Source organism: Sesamum indicum, linkage group LG3 (assembly GCF_000512975.1).
Source record: "Sesamum indicum cultivar Zhongzhi No. 13 linkage group LG3, S_indicum_v1.0, whole genome shotgun sequence".
Classification (NCBI taxonomy): domain Eukaryota; kingdom Viridiplantae; phylum Streptophyta; class Magnoliopsida; order Lamiales; family Pedaliaceae; genus Sesamum; species Sesamum indicum.
Genome location: NC_026147.1, coordinates 17803514 through 17820194, shown reverse-complemented (window position 1 = coordinate 17820194; position 16681 = coordinate 17803514). Strand labels below are relative to the sequence as shown.

Below are 16681 nucleotides of genomic sequence, written 5' to 3'. Positions count from 1 at the left end.
AATAGTACATATTAAATTTAGAAGTAAATTACAAATAATAGGATGAAGTTTCCTTATCAATTACCAAAAAAAAATCATTATTTAGTTATTTAATATATAATTATATACACCAATGACTCTAAGATAGAAATATAAATAAAATTATGAACTTAACATTTTTTGTAGTTAAAAATAAGCTATATATATTTACCTCAAAATATATATTTATACACGTGCAACGTAAGTGATACGTTCTAGTATTATATGTATATCAAGAGAGGAAAACAACTTGACTGAATCGTCGACCCCCTCAATCTATTTATAATCTCACTTTTTGTAATAAATTTTGATAATTATATATGTATGTAGTTGAGGTCAGATTAAAAGGCGTGTGTAGATGCAATTTCAAGTACACTAACGAAGCAAACACAGCTCTTGTAACAAAATAATCGACCTATCATTGCTCGTCTCTCTTTCATTGTTATTCACCATGAAATCCCATCTTACTTCTTGGCCTGTTTGCATGCCATCCCAACTGTCAACAGATCTCAATCTCCTTACTGCCCTTTCCAGACGTAACATCTACAATCCCCCAACCATTTCCACACAAACCTAATGGATAATGAACCTCAACAATGTGGAGATATTATACTTGAATCCTGTTGCCTTCTACAAATGACAACAGTACTAATTGTTCGTCAACTTCTATGTACTGTTCTATCTCAATTCAGCTTTTTTTTAACAAAGCAAATTCTAAAAGCATTTCAAAGCAACAATTGATGCCAATACAAACAACAATATTAGTGACCAAAGATTTCAAACAACTCCAGCATATAGCAAACTAAAAACACAGCGAGGGACGTAGAGCAGAGAAAGATTATTGTGTGAACTATATTTACTTGAATTGAGCAAGCTATTGATTCCAGTGAGGTTCTCACATATAATAAAAAGTTCGAAATACCATTCTCCAGGCTTGCGCATCTACTGCTATCATTTTCCGAGTTACGAACCCAGAAGCTCTTAGTTAATGGAAGTTAACAAGTGCAAGAGATGTTAACGAAAATGCAGATGCACAGAAATGTAGCTAAAGGAGTACAGGCATGTAGGTAACCATTTGTTACAAATCACTGTGGAAACAATACAGCAATGTTACAGCAATGATATGAGATAAAATACATCGTCAATTCAAATTCTATGAGTCAATTTAATCTCTAATACACCTGTCTTGAGGCAATACGCATAAAGGGCTCGTGATTACTGGCATCCGCAAACTAGATTTATTCGTCATTCATCACAAAGAATGCTCTTACCATATTCATCATAAACCAGAGTGCTTCAACGTATTATTTATGGGCCATAGGTTGTAAGATCAATTTCAGCCGACAAGTAGTCCAAACATCAAATGAAAATTGGGTAGTTGTCCAAGATTGATTGTTCAGTAAATATATTTTTTAGGACAAATTACAATTACCTCCCATAAAGTTTGGCATATTACGAACAGCCTCTCGTTTGAGAAATTACAAATACCCCATCAAATAAAAAATAATTATGTATCCCCTAAATGATGATGTGAAAATTACTACATCACCCTTGCTAAAAAAATAGAGGTGGGTAAAGTAAATAATTCATAAAGTATATTAGTCCATAAAAAAATTTAAAAACATTTAAAATTAGAATTCATAATCCAAAAGGTATTTTTGTCAATTCACCTCAAAATTGAATGAAAATATAACGAAAGCTAGCAAAAAAAACTCATATTTAGAGGGGCGTTAAATCAAGAAAGGTATTTGTAATTTTTCAAAACAAAGAAAGTGCATTCATAATTAAATCAAACCTCAATAGAGGTGGCTGTAAATTACCCTATATTTTATAAATTCAAGTAAATACACCTTCCAAAAGCCCCTAAAAGAAAAGGCTAGTTATTGCTTGTGATTTCACGTCATCTCATCTCAATGAGAAAAAATGAAATAGAATGTGTTTGCTCAAGATGAGATTTCTTTTGAAGTATGTGATTCGATGAGGATAAAAGTGTAATGATGAGTAAAAATTATTAGGTAAGAAAGAAAATGTACTAATTACAGATGATGTGATATGTATTTTTAAGAATAATGAAATGTGTTAGATCTTTTTTTTTTCCGCATGAGAAAATTATTCCTGCAACCAAACACTACCTTGACTTGGTCGGGTGGAGTGAGACATCTGACAAGGTAGTGCCCAGACAAAAACAAAGTAACTTAACTAAGCCTATGTCATGCTTTACTTCAAATTAAATGAAATTAAACATAGGAAATAAAATCAGGCCGTCTGGTTTCTAACTAGTCATTGCCCACGAAGTCTAAATCAGAAAATGAAATAAAGATTAAGTTTGTAATAGTGTGAAAACTCCAAGCAAAAGATGCAAACCAGATAGGTATATATCAATTATAATCGGCATCGATCTGGAAAATGGGCAAGATGGTAAGGTGCTCTGCTAAAAAAAAATGGGCACCCCTTTAAGAATACAAATGATCAATTTACAGAAACTTACAATTGATTCAGGCAGTTCAGATCACATATCTATATACTCTGGAGAAAGAATTGTCCTTGTAAGCTCCTTTAAGTTCGCTAATACTTGGCGTGGTCCTAAGCTCTTGACACCAATAAAATTCAAGAGCTGCTCTAAATCCTGCAATCGCATTTTCAGATAAGTTATAAGGGTCATCTGTGTGATAAACTGACAAGGTAATCTACTCAATTATAAGTACACTGTAGAACTCTGAACAGGGATACAAATACAATATTGTTTAACAGAGACTTAGCAAATGCTTCTGCTTAATTAGTATCACACAGGGTGATGAAGATGCATGCTTGTATTGCAATGGCTTTGATTCAGAACGGACAACCTGGGTTTTTATTCATTTTAATGATGAAATCGACAGATTCCGTAAAAAATACCAATGTTGAGTCTACTAGCTAGAAAACAGGAAACATCAGCAGTGCTAAGTGTGGTTCCTCAAACCAGTGGAGGTTCACCTGTAACTAGATCAATCCTGCGGGTACTCTATAGCTATCCAAAATTTAAAATGTCTGGCCCAATCTGATGCATGAACAAAATATCCTAAATTCTTAATGTCAAATTGTTATAAGATGATCTTAAACAGCACTAAATATCTTGAACTTCTTCCAGTGCAACACAAACAAAAATCAAGAATGGTGCAGACCTTGTTTAGCAAGAAAACAGCATAAGCTGCTCTAGTTGAGTCTTGACCTTCAACAAAGAGGGGGAATTCTACAGGCTTTGTACTTGCCGAAGTTGTTGAATCCAAAGTTGTACTGGATGCTGAATGTTCAATTGAAGGGCTATAGTCACGTATATATGATCGAGAACCTCCCAAGCGTAACGGATAGCGCAAAGGAACTTGCAAATAAGAAGCAATAAGAGAGACAGCCTGCAACATAACCCGACCAGCATGATTACGAAATATTAGCTTTGCATTTAGTGCACCAGCAGATTGCCTAATGCAATAGAGACACATCGACTCATGATAAAACACTTGCCAATTTGACATTTTTTTGGTCCAGTTGCCAATTTAACTTCTCCCTAGGGCCGCATAATACTGCTTCATATATTTTAAATGTGAATAGCAAGCCAATCAGATGAGAATCAAAATATGAGTTGCTAAAACTGAAAGGGAAGAACACACGTGAGCTACATATCCCAGGGCAGTTGAAGATCGCTGAACCTCCTTTTTGTCAGTGAAAAAACTCATCTTCGTAAAAGGGATCACGGTAAGGTGCAGACCTGAGATTGTCAATGTCCCCTGGTCGACAGGTTTTGATCCATCAGGAACACCTGAAATTGGTGACGACAGGGAAAAGAGCACAAGTAAATGTAACATGCATATTTGGAATGTTTCACATCAACCATATCCAAAACTAAGTTCAAGTTATGAATATGCATCTCATCTGCAAATTGAAAATTTATACATAAAGGCAGTGTATAGAAAGCAAATAAATATAATCATACGCCTCGAATGACTCCTTAAAACATCAAGAAGCACAACAGCAAGAGAACCTTAAAATCAAACCAACTAATGATTCGTCCAAAGTATCCAATATGTCATTGGTACTTTACAAAAGTAGAAGGGAGACAGTATGTCGGTGCTGCATAGAGCAACTTTCGTTATACGAAAGACCAAAATACTCAAAATTTTTGGAAGCCATCAAGTTGTGAACTAACACATGCCATTTGGCTAGCAACATTATAAGCCTTACAGTTGACACTGTTTAAGTGTTTATGTGTTTATGGGGGAAGATTATGCATATGAAGAAAATCAAAGATAGAACAGTGTATGCGGCGTGATGCAAACACTCCAAAGGACCACAAAAGACTGGTGTGAAAGCAACAAATATTCGAAATACTATGACGTCCTCTATTGAACATAAGGTGGGATGACAATATTAAAGGTAACCCCTAGTCATATATCTTGGTCTTACTGCTCGCATTGGTTTAAGACCAAGTAAACTGGCAACCATAATAGTTCAATGTTTATGCCCTCTCTTCCATATATGTGTTACGCAAAAGTGTCAAAATGTTTTCATCTGTATAAAGAAGATACATGACAGAATAAGCACACATTTGACTACAACCCTACACATCTCTGCAGCATGAAACAGTCACGAGCAATGACAACTCTCATGGGTCTTCTTCCATAGGCATCACGCACTGATGCAAAATGTTTTGTCACTGTTGTAGGCTTCATTAATTCATTTCAGTAAAATGGAGACCGTAACAATAATTGTGCAGAGACCGTTCACAACATTTAAAAATCCTATCAAACTGAGAATCTATGCTGTTTGGATTTGGATATATGACCTAGGACACTGAAGTCTTGGATATGCCATTTTTCAATTTTTTAGCAGGAGCGCAGTCATAAAGGTGTCCTGATATTGGATATAGATAATGCGACACACTATCGGTAGTTAGTCAATTTTACAATTCTGGAAGGATGCTCCACTTATTTGGCATGATAAAGCAGTTAAATAAGCATTAAAATATGTATATGTGTATAAGACAACAGAAACATAAAAGAAAATCTATGTCAAGTATAACAAGTGGTCATATGTGAGAGATTCTAGGGCATTTGTCTTAGATATGAAATCTGATTTTGAATGGGTGTCTCATGTTACTTTGTCCTGTCACACAAGGGTACAGCTTGGTATGCAAGTTGTTGGAGCAACACGCCAAGCTATAATTATGCGGACAGCTGATCAGAATGAAACTAGCTCATTCCTTTATTTGTATAGCTTTCTCCAGTCAAATATAAATCAAAAACTCACTAGCCAACCAACTTCAGCACGAGAGAAGGAACACAAATTCAGTTTCTTCAGGACCTCACCCAAAAACAGTAATAGTAACTTGATTTTAACCCTCTAAGCTGGCACCCCATAATCCCTCATTCAACAATTTGCCAAGGCACTCCTTGCCCAGTTTTACAGTGTTATCTTATCAGCACAAAATATAGCATCAGAGCAAAATACATTAAATGACATATCAGCTCTCTGAAGAAATAAGATCCATTACCTGATTTAATACTGCTACTAAATGATTCAAGTTCTTGTTCAGGAGCTTTCTTGATCACAACCTTTACTGGATATAGCAAGGAAACCTGTGATACCATATACTGTTGCCTCACTCTCAATGATTTCTGCAAGTTTTTCAGATGACCGTAACCTTTTTCTCCGGCAAGTGACCTACTTGAGTCCTGGACCGAACAAAATCGCATTTCAGATGAGTAAACTGAAATTAACATATTAAAACCATTCCACGAGAAAGAAAATTGAGGATGACATAAGAGATTTTAAATAATCTGCAACAACATCTTAGCCAGAGACAAAAGTTTGAACAATAACTGTAAGTTGAAAATCAAAAGGACAGAGAGGAAAGCAAGACAAGACTGAAATGGTTCACAGGCTTGTTCAGGCGTAGAGGCATAGAGCGATGAATATACAAGTTCAGTGCAGAAATATTGGTGCAGGAGTCGAAATGGGCAAAACACAAAAGCCTATAAAAAATGGTCTTATCCTATTCTTCGATGAGGTAATCCACATAGATTCTCGTCTTCCTATATTCTCAGTTTTGTGACAATCTCGTCTTTTGACAGAGTCCAACAGATAATGCATCAGAAAGCCAATAGAGTTAACTTGAACTTTTTCATCCAGATCTGATTTTCCATTCAATAAAACAATATAGCTTTATATTCAGGCACCAAAAAAAAAAACCTTAACCATTGGAAATTTACTAGGAGCTCGTTAAAGTGCCATTGAGATACTTTGCCATTTACATATAAACAATGTTCAATAATTCTATGTGGCATTCTTCATGTTCATAAACATTGAGTCACAAACTAACAGATAACTTCAATATCCTTTCAGAAACATCTAATTTCCATTAAGAACAAAATTAACGGAAAATATCAACAAAAATCCATGAATTATTTTACAAGAACTCAAGTAAAGCAAACCCTTCTTATTTTTCCGGTACACTCTAAAAATGCATAATAGAACTGTGCCTGATATAGGTTGAAACCAGAAGAAAGTATATCTACGGAACTGGGTGGGAATAAAATGCCTGAGAAAGCATAATCTCATACCCAAAACAAACATTAAATGCAACCCGATATTCTACCTAATCAGAGATGGTTATATCCATTGAAAGTACATAAGTTGCTTATGTACCATCAGGATTAATCCGGATAACCGAAGGACAAGATTACATGTGCTTTCTGTAACTTCCCATTGGAGCATAGGAAAGTATTGTGGATGCCCACAGGAGTACAAAGAGAAAAAGAGAATGTGTTTGCTCGTAAATAAATTTTATCAATTAAGAGCCACAACTCTCTACTTCCCGTGGATGGCATGCTCAAATTTACAATTTCAGAACTAACCCATTCCAATTTCCACAAACAAATATTGGATGAATCAAACAAAAGCCAGAGAACAATGTATGGTTGGATTTTTTATTCTCATAACTCCACTTTGAAGTAAAGGCTAAAACTAAAAGAATATGAGTAAAAATTTGGTTTTGATTTCATAACTCATTTTGAGAGCACAAAATGATCATGCGGCTTGGGACTTGGCGCCATAAAAATTATTTATTTGAACAAGTCAAACCATAGATATCAGAACAAGACAGACTTCCAGAATGAAGATTCTCTTCAAGGAAAAAAGTAACATCCTGTTCATATTGTTACCAGACTATTATAGCAAACACCCACACAGATTTAACTCTCAAAATAAATCATCCGTGATAGGACTTTGTGATGTATTAGAAAAGAAAATTAATTCTGTCCATCTATCCAATCCAACTGTTAACGAGATACATGAGAAACAATATCTTTTAAAGATTCATTATATAGATCATTAATAAAACATACTGGTCCACGGTTTGAAAATGTGTTTCCCCCCCCCCCTGTTTCCAGTAACCTCAAACAAGGAACTATAGTGCTGAAAGCGGTCAATGTAAACCTAAGGCAAACCATGCACATACACAGTATTTCCAGCATTCAAACTGCACTTAAAATTTGTGGTTGCTGATAAAATCTATTGCAAACAAGAATGTTTAGGGGCTATATTAAGAACTTCACAGGCCCAATTTTTAAACTAAAAAATGAAAAAAAAAAATAAAAAAGGAGGGAAATGAGAAGATAAGATGAGAAAGGTTAACAACTTACTAAAACTATATACAAATTAGACTGTCCTTTTCATTGTCTAATTCACTTCAAACAAAATAAGCCATGAATTCGCAAGCTGGTGACCAAGAGTGGCCTACTAGCATTTCCACTCAGGTCTCTTATCAGCAACTCACTCTATAACACACTTGGCAACATACTCAGCCTTCTATTTACCATAAAAGTACAAATTGAAATGATTATAACAGTCAACACTCGAAGCGCATGAGCTGATTCAATTCAGTGGACAAAACTGGAAAAGAAAAGCCAAAAAGTAACCACAATGATCTAAGATTACCTGCATACGCTTGTTGGCCTCAGAAAGAGAATTTCCACCAGCCAATAGAGATCTAATTTCAGTACTAAGTTGTTCCTCCTGCTTTCTTACTTTCTCCTTCACAACCTTTGAATGCATTGACATGTTTCCCATCACCAACTTACGAGATTCCAATTTTTCACGCATCTGCTCAAGCTCATTTGAGCGCTTTAATGACTCAGCTTCAATCTGTCCATAGTAATAACACCAATGGATTTTAGCAAAGGGCAAAACCTTGTCAGTATTACCTCACACAAGTGTGATACATTTATATGGTCGCATCCAATGAATTAAAATTCCAGCGCCCACTATGTAAAATCTTACTATTTGAATTTTGAAAAATCTTTGCCAAAAGTCGTTAAAGATACCACAAGAAACACATAACATTAATGTTATGCGAGTCAGACATGCAATATATTCATTAGAAAGAACTTATGAATCTGAAAAATACTTACTTAGTATGAACAATTATGAGCTATTCTAGTACCAATATACTTTTTATATGTCCATTCCCTTAATTTTACCTTCAATAAGAAACTCAATTTTTCAAATTGGAGCATTTCAAATGAAGGGACAAGGTTACAAAGGTGGCGTGATTAGTGGTCCAACAGCAATAGCATATCCAAATATCCTCCACCTTAGAAAGATGAATATATAAACTACATGAGGCTCTGGAACATGAAACTTTCACTGGTGAATACAGGTCGTTTTAGGAAATGTGAAAAATTGTGATGCATTTCTTAATGATAGATGTCTTTTTAGCAGTAAAAGCAAATTGTTACAAGTTTCACAGTGCTGCCTTACACTTCTTCTACACACATAAGTTGAACATCAATTGCTCATGCCACAACCAAATTCTTCCTTTGCCATCTTTGTGATAAAAAGTGTGTAATTGTTTGATATGTAAGGTACATGCAAGAATAATACACAGTGTCTACAGTATTAACAACTGAAAACTTAGGAGAAAATAAAGATATATTTGCAATTTCCAATATTTTGGTCAAAATATGTTATGACAGTGACATAGACATCCATCCATGAGTTCCAAGAATAGAACATCAGCTTTTGTTCACTTTCTAACCAAAAGTAGCAAATAAATTGCAGAAGGGAGTTGCATGTTCTAGATTATGGCTGTATCAAGATTGGTTGGAGTCGTTGGAATTCTAGCAGGGAAGGAGGAATAATATACAACAAAAACCAATGATTGAACAAAATACAGAATGGCACAAACCTGAAAAACAGACAGAAACATGACTATGGTAAGTTATCCACTATGGCCCTGACTATGAGGAACATTCATTACATCTATCGGCCATTACCTCTTCCTAGACCACTTGCAAGGCACTGTACCACTTACGAAACCACAACAAGGTGGTAAACACCAATTTTCAGGCCCTCTCTGTCCAAGGTACTCATAATAGGCATCTCAGGTGGGTACATTTTATGTTATTCCTTATTGAGGACAAGCCGGCATTGGAAATGTACATAAATACATATAAAGTACCATTTGCAGAGATGACTCCAGATGTCCACCACGAAAGCAGCCAATGTATTTAACTCATCAGACGTCTCACTTAAGTGGTGTTGTTTTCATGCTAGAAATATAGTTCAACTTAAAAATAAAATAAAATATTATTGAGCATAATCCGTTACGTTATCAACAATGGAAAAGGAGGGCAAGTAAAAAAGTGATAACTTAACACAAGTTAGCAACCCCCAGTCATTTACACATAACTCACAATCCTAATTTAGGGAAATTCTACTCTATGTAACATCATTGAGTGACCAACATTTGTTGGAAACTAACAAGAATGCAAATAGCTGAAGAACAGTCTTCCACAAAATGGGAAAAAGGTCCCCACACATATCATATTTCAGGCTGTCATGCTACTAATATAAAATGGCTAGATGCTTGGCATAATTACGTGGAACACCAATCTACAGTGAGCCCCGTATCATGACTTAGACAAATGCATTATGTATTCTAATTCCCAATGTAACTACCACATAATTGCATAGCTTTGTTTAAGGGAATGTCTTTCCTTTGCTATGGAACAGAGCACATAGCATCTTATATTCCAAATTAAATGTGGATTCATAGAAAACTTTGACAAGTCTGTCTTTGAGTACATAAAATGGAGTCTACAGTTTTATGTTCTACTCTTTTTCTCAGATCAGTTTTGCTCTCTCATAAGCACGTTTCTTCAATTCTCGAACTGAAGGACATTAGTTTTACTTGAGTTTCAAGAAGCCACACAAAAACACTCTATATCACTTCAACTCCAATTGCGCATATCATTGTCAATGGATACTTGACATATAAATTCCACCTAATATCTCCATGGATAAAACTAGGCCAAAGCACAAATTGCATTCACGTAAACAAATACTTCAGCTTTCCACTATTAACAATCAAATAAACCAAAAACAAACTAAGTTTTCTAAGGAAAAATAAAAACCCACTAACAACCAATTCCTATAATCTTAATTCCGTCTCCATTCCTCTAGTCCCAAAAGAACACGTCAATAAGAAGAAAACAAAGCAAAACTCTTACTTGAATCAAGGATTGAAGCTTCTCCTCAAGCAACAATTTCTTCTTCTTCGCTTCTTCAAGTGCGGAAGTCAAACTGCACAAACGCGCGAGTTCCTGCTCGTAATCCTCCCATTCTATAACCTTCGCGCGATCTTCCTGTGCTCCCCGCTTCTCCTCTTTTTTATTCACAATCGGCTTCTTTGACGACTCCATTCACAAGTCACGATCGAACAATTATTAGCAACAAATCTTCTCGATTTCAACGGAGAAAAACGATAGCCATCCGCGCAGTTCCTCTTCACCATCGTACTGCGAATAATTTCTTGGGGGGAAATCTCAGGGTATAGACGATCTGAACCTTGCCCTCATTGCTATAAGTCTTTGATCCTTGGAATGGAACAAATCGCAAAGGAAAGTGCAGTAGTAATATCGTTGTTCGATTTTTCCCCAGCTTCATGCGTTTGCTTTTTGATTTGCTTTTTATTGTCGCTCTCGCTCTCGCACTCGCTCACGCTGCTCGGAAGCCGAAAAAAGCGTTCTTTAGTGCTTTAGATTCAGAACTCACGATTTCTTCGTTTTCGCTTTGTTTTTAAAAAATCCGACAAGCTCTGATATTCCTTGTCTTTTTGCTTTCTTTTTATATATTCATATAATACATACACCTCTTGATATTTTTTTTTAATGTTTATTATGTTATACCCTTTTATATTCCCGTGATGATTCGTAATTATAATAGTTATTAGTGTAGTTTGTAACCATAATTTTGGTATAAATACCACCATGTATTTCATTTGTAGATAAGCTTTTGAGAGAATAAGAAAATTATTTGGAGAAAAATACATATATTGTTTACTTTATATTCCTATTATGAGTGATAAGCCAATAAATTTAGAATATCTCTAAATTTATAACACGTTATCACGTTACGTTCGATCAAGGTAGAATGTTAATTTTTTCTTGTATAATTTTTTCTTTGTTTGTTTACCTCTATAACATCATAGTTACTTTTGTTCTTGATTATTTTTTAACAAAATATGAGTAATTATATTCTATACATTTCAATGTCTCCTGAAGTGGATATATAAATAAAAAAATCTATTATATTTGATATTGCCTCCAAAAGTAGGCATACAATTCTTGATTTCATCCCCTGAAGGTGTTTTATAAAATTTCATTGCTTCCTGAAATAAGTAATGAGTTCAAATCATCTCCAGTAGTAGGTAAAATATGTATACTAATTATTTGCAATATCATCTCTGAAGCGATGATAAGTATAATGTTTGATTTTCTCACCACCTAAAGTATTTTTGAGATAATGGCTTGATCAAGAAGCCCGATGCTTCTCCGTTTTTTTAATTGATTTATGATTTTTTTTTTCCATATCATAGTATAGCTATTGCTAGTAAAATATGATTAACTTGAAGTTAATTTAATTAACTTACTTTACCTACACAGTTTTCTTTCATATACCAATGTATGTATTTTGCATGTTTTGCTAGTAAATTTATATGCAATAAAATTTATTTATTAGTAAAACAACTTTGACATGAATACCATTTAATTGCCATTTATAACATTATAAGATTTAACCCAAACTTAAATATATTTAATTCCATGTATGCGTACATGCCATAATAAGTCAAATTAATTACATGGTAACTTATATGTTACTTAATGCTAGTAATGTCTTATGTCCATTTTACTTTATATCATGTGTAATACATTTTATTTTACTTATATGTATATGTTGAATATTATGCTAAAAGTGCATATTAAGTTGTTGTAGCTTAGTGGCGAATCTCACAAAATTGGATTTCGTTGCACTTGATGTTTCTGGAAAAAACTTTCTATCATGGGTTCTTGATGCGGAACTACGTTTGGCAAGTAAAAAACTATGAGAAATAATAAAAGAAAATACTAGTGCTTTTGAGCAATAATGTGCTAAAGTGATGATTTTACTTCATCATCATCTCATGAGAGCCTGAAGTTTCAATATTTAACAGTGAAAAATTCTTTTCAACTCTAAAAAAGTTTAAAGGATCGATTTGACTATCAAAAGACTTTAATCTTACCACGTGCAAGATATAAGATAAGTGGATATAATTGCGACTACAAGATTTCAAAACAATTGATGAATATAATTATGAGATGTTTCGAATTGTATTAAAATTGAGGTTAAGTGGAGAAGATGTGACGGATGAACAAATGTTAGAAAAACTATTTTCTACTTTTCATGCATCCAGCCTTGTACTCCAACAGCAGTATAGGGAACGTGGGTCAAAACCTATTCAGAGTTGATTTCACATCTGCTTGTTGCAGAAGAAAATAATCAACTTTTGTTGAATAATCATCACACTCGATTCACTGACTCCAAACTACTTTTTGAAAATTTAGCGACATTGCCTAAAGCAATGCTACTTCTTCTTGAAAGGGGTGTGGTTCATACCATGGCTCACCACAGGGCTATTCTTATCATGGTAATGGTTGTGGAAAATCATCATAATAAATAGATTAATCTCAATATTCAGAAGAACAATCGAAACAAGACAAATAATCAACAAGAGAAAATTACAAGTAGAGATCTTTGCCATAGCTGTGGGATGTATGGACATTGGTTCCGTACCTGTCGTACGGCACAATATCTAGTCAAATTATACCAGGTTTCTGTGAAAGCAAAGGATAAAGAAGTTGAAACTAATTTTGTTGAAGTTGAAATCTCAGATAATACCCACATGGATACATCAGATTTTTTTCAGTCTATTGAAAATGATGATAAAGATCTTCCTGAGCTGCCCTCACAGTTTGGTGACATTACTGAGCATTTCAACATGCTTGTTGATTAGATTTATCTCATATGTTATTAGTATGTTTATATTATTAAGTTATGTCTACTTTTCATTTGTAGGGTATTTCTTTTAATATTGTAATGTTTTTATATTTTATGAATAAAAAATTTCTTTTACTTATTATATATCTATTTTATTTATATACAATAAATTAAGCCATTACAATATCAATGACAATGAGCATTATCTTGTTGATAATGCCACTACGCATACAATTTTGAGAAACAAGAAATTTTTCTCAAACTTGTTAATGACAAAAATCAATGTGAGTATTATTTTATGAGTTAGTAATCTTATTGAAAGCTCCAAAAGAGCTATCTTGTTACATGAAGGAACAAGATTATATATCAATGATGCCTTATATTCTAGTAAATTACATAGGAACTTATTGAGTTTTAAGAATATTCGACAAAGTGATTTTCATATTGAAACCATGAATGAAAATGGTATCGAATATTTGTACCTTACAACATATAAAATTGGCCAAAAGCAAGTTTTAGAAAGATTGAGAACATATCTTTTGGTTTATATGGTGCATTGATAAGCTCCATTAAACCACATAATATCACTAACTCGAAGTTAGTTGATCAAAGTACTTTTACTTTATGGCATGATAGACTTGGCCACTCAGATAAAACAATGATGTATATGATCATTGAATTCACATGGACATCCACTAAAGGACCTGAAGTTCCTTATTAAAGGTTGTTTTATATGTTCGGCTTGTTCTCTTAAAAAAATAATTACAAAGCCATCTATGTCAAAAGTGAATGTAGAATTTCCTATGTTTCTTGAACGAATTCAATGAGACATATACGGTCCAATAATACCGTCATGTGGCCCATTTAAATACTTTAAGGTGTTGATTGACGCATCAACACGTTATTCACATGTAAGCTTATTGTCAACATGAAATGTTGCTTTTGCAAGATTATTAGCCCAAATTATTAAATTGAGAACTCATTTTCCTGATTATCCTATTAACAGGATAAGGTTTAGGAGAATTTACTTCTAAATCCTTCAATGATTATTATCAATCAATTGGGATAGTTGTGGAGCATCCAGTTGCTCATGCACATACTCAAAACGGCCTGGCAGAGTCGTTAATTAAGTGGTTATAATTAATAGTTAGACCCTTATTGATAAAGTCAAAATTGCCTTCATTGGCATGGGGGCATACAATTTTTGCATGCGGCAGCTCTAATTCATTTTAGACCTACCGCTTACCATAAAAGTTTCTCCATTACAATTGGTCTCTGAAATAGAACCAAATATTTCTCATTTAAAGGTGTTTGGTTGTGCAATGTATGTCTCCATACCCCTTCATCAACGAACTAATGACTGGTGATCAATTCACTGCTAGGTACTTGGATTGTCAATTTGATGAGATAATATTCCGACCATTAATGGGAGTAGGTAAGGAGATTAAAAGAAAATATATTACATGGAATGCAACATCTATGTCTTTTATGGATCCACTGACAAGTGATAGTGAACACAGATCATACATTTTCAAAATGTTTCAAATAGGCTACCAGAAGCGTCGATAGATACAAAAAAGGTCACAAAATCACATATTCCAGCTTGTTTAGAAGTCTCTAAAGCGATTTTTACTCAATCAAAGGCATCTGAGTCAGAAATACACTGGAAGCATGGTAGACCACTTGGCTCTAAAGATGAAATCCTCGAAAGACAAAGGAATATATCATCTCAATTAATCACGATACTAATGTGACCACTAATATTGTCTCTAAGGATAAAATCCCTGAACCGGCTTTATCTGAATACTTTAAAAGTAATAAATAAGATCTCGAGGACAATCACAAGATGTGTATCAATTATGCTCATAACATTTTTGGTTGGTATTGAAATGAATGATATTTTTGTCTATTCTGCAGCCGTCTAAATCATGGGTGAAGATGAAAATAATCCTCAAACTATGGAGGAATGTCGACATCGAAATGATTGAAAAATTTGAAAAAAAAAAGCCATACAAGATGAGCTAGACTTGCTAAATAAGCAAGAAATATTTGGACCTATAACTCCAACACCAAAAAGTGTCAAGCCAGTTGGCTATAAGTGGGTGTTTGTACGAAAGAGAAATGAACGAAATGAAGTTGTAAGGTACAAAGCTAAAACTTGTAGCCCAATGCTTTACTCAAAAGCCCGAAATTATACTGAAACATATCCACCTGTAGTAGATGCAACTACACTTAGAGTTAGTTGTAGTCGGATTACTTGGAGTTAGTTGGAGATCTTTTAGTATGACGTGTCCTAAGGTCTTAGTGACCTATGTGATGTATCGTCCCTATTGTATGCTGACTCAACCTGCTGAATTGGATTCATTTATTGGGTTTGCTAGGTTAGTAAAGATAACACAAGTTCATGGGCTTACTACCTTGCTTATAGCTCAATAGAGCCCGACTTGCTGGGCTGCTTGGTCGTGACTCACTTTTTTATCTTTTGGGCTTCGAGGAAAAATATTTGAGGGGACTTTATATATGTATATATATTTTAATTTTTTATATAAATGATTTTCCCTTTCCTTAGACCCTTTATCCCTAACACCAATTGGCCTAATCTCACTTCTTCTCGATTTCTCTTTTCTCTTTCTGGCTTGTTGCCATTGTGCCACCCTCTCTCTTGCTCGTTATTCGACTCACTTTCTCTCGCTCTTGTCTCTCTGAGTCACTTTCTCTAGCTCTTTTTAACTCGTCCTCTCTCTCTCTCTTTCTCTGTGGATTACCCGCTTTTGCTGCCTTCAGCTACAATGTATTCTTACTTTATTATGTTTTGTTTGTGGATTTAAATTGTTTTCATGGTTTACTTCATTCTATTTTCAAATCCTACACATTGTTTTTATATACTGATTTTCCAAGAATGAATTTTCCAAATATTATCTTTTCAAAAATAAAAAAAAGATTGGGTCAGTTGAGTTAGAGCCGTCCTGACAGTTTTAGAGTGGGGCGGGACAGAAAAAAGTTCGTGGTAGGACAGGTCTTGTTCCCAGAGTTGGTGGGGTGGTTGTCTACTCCACTCCCATTCCGGCTCGCAGCCACCCTACCTCGGACATTTGAGGGTCCAAGTGTAATTCACCCATTCTAAAGAGGCCAAATCACAATTTTCTAATTTTCGAAGACCTCTTTATTGCAACCTTTTCAATTTCCTTGATCAGTCACACTGTACCCTTTTTCAATCCTCATCACTCGGGAGACTCTTCACTTAATCTCTCCTAAAATTTAACTCCAATTCCACCACAAACCCTAGCTATAAACATTCCATTCCCCGAAGCTACGC

At 34.5% G+C, this 16681-nt stretch overlaps 1 protein-coding gene across 1 annotated transcript; it reads right to left on the bottom strand.

The window, feature by feature from the left end:
* Positions 2345–11073, bottom strand: LOC105158672 (UV radiation resistance-associated gene protein). Its single transcript, XM_011075501.2, has 6 exons — positions 10560–11073; positions 7987–8193; positions 5543–5723; positions 3663–3811; positions 3180–3407; positions 2345–2644 (listed from the first exon to the last, which is right to left on the bottom strand). Exons 1-6 carry the CDS (start codon positions 10749–10751, stop codon positions 2528–2530), a joined length of 1074 nt encoding a protein of 357 aa, XP_011073803.1. The 5' UTR covers positions 10752–11073; the 3' UTR covers positions 2345–2527.

Coding starts and splice junctions, on each gene's coding strand:
- LOC105158672 (XM_011075501.2), bottom strand. CDS start 10,751: ATGGAGTCGTCAAAGAAGCCGATTGTGAATAAAAAAGAGGAGAAGCGG. Junction 5,724..7,986: donor AGGCCAACAAGCGTATGCAG/GTAATCTTAGAT, acceptor TGTTCGGTCCAG/GACTCAAGTAGGTCACTTGC. Junction 3,812..5,542: donor TAGTAGCAGTATTAAATCAG/GTAATGGATCTT, acceptor CACCAATTTCAG/GTGTTCCTGATGGATCAAAA.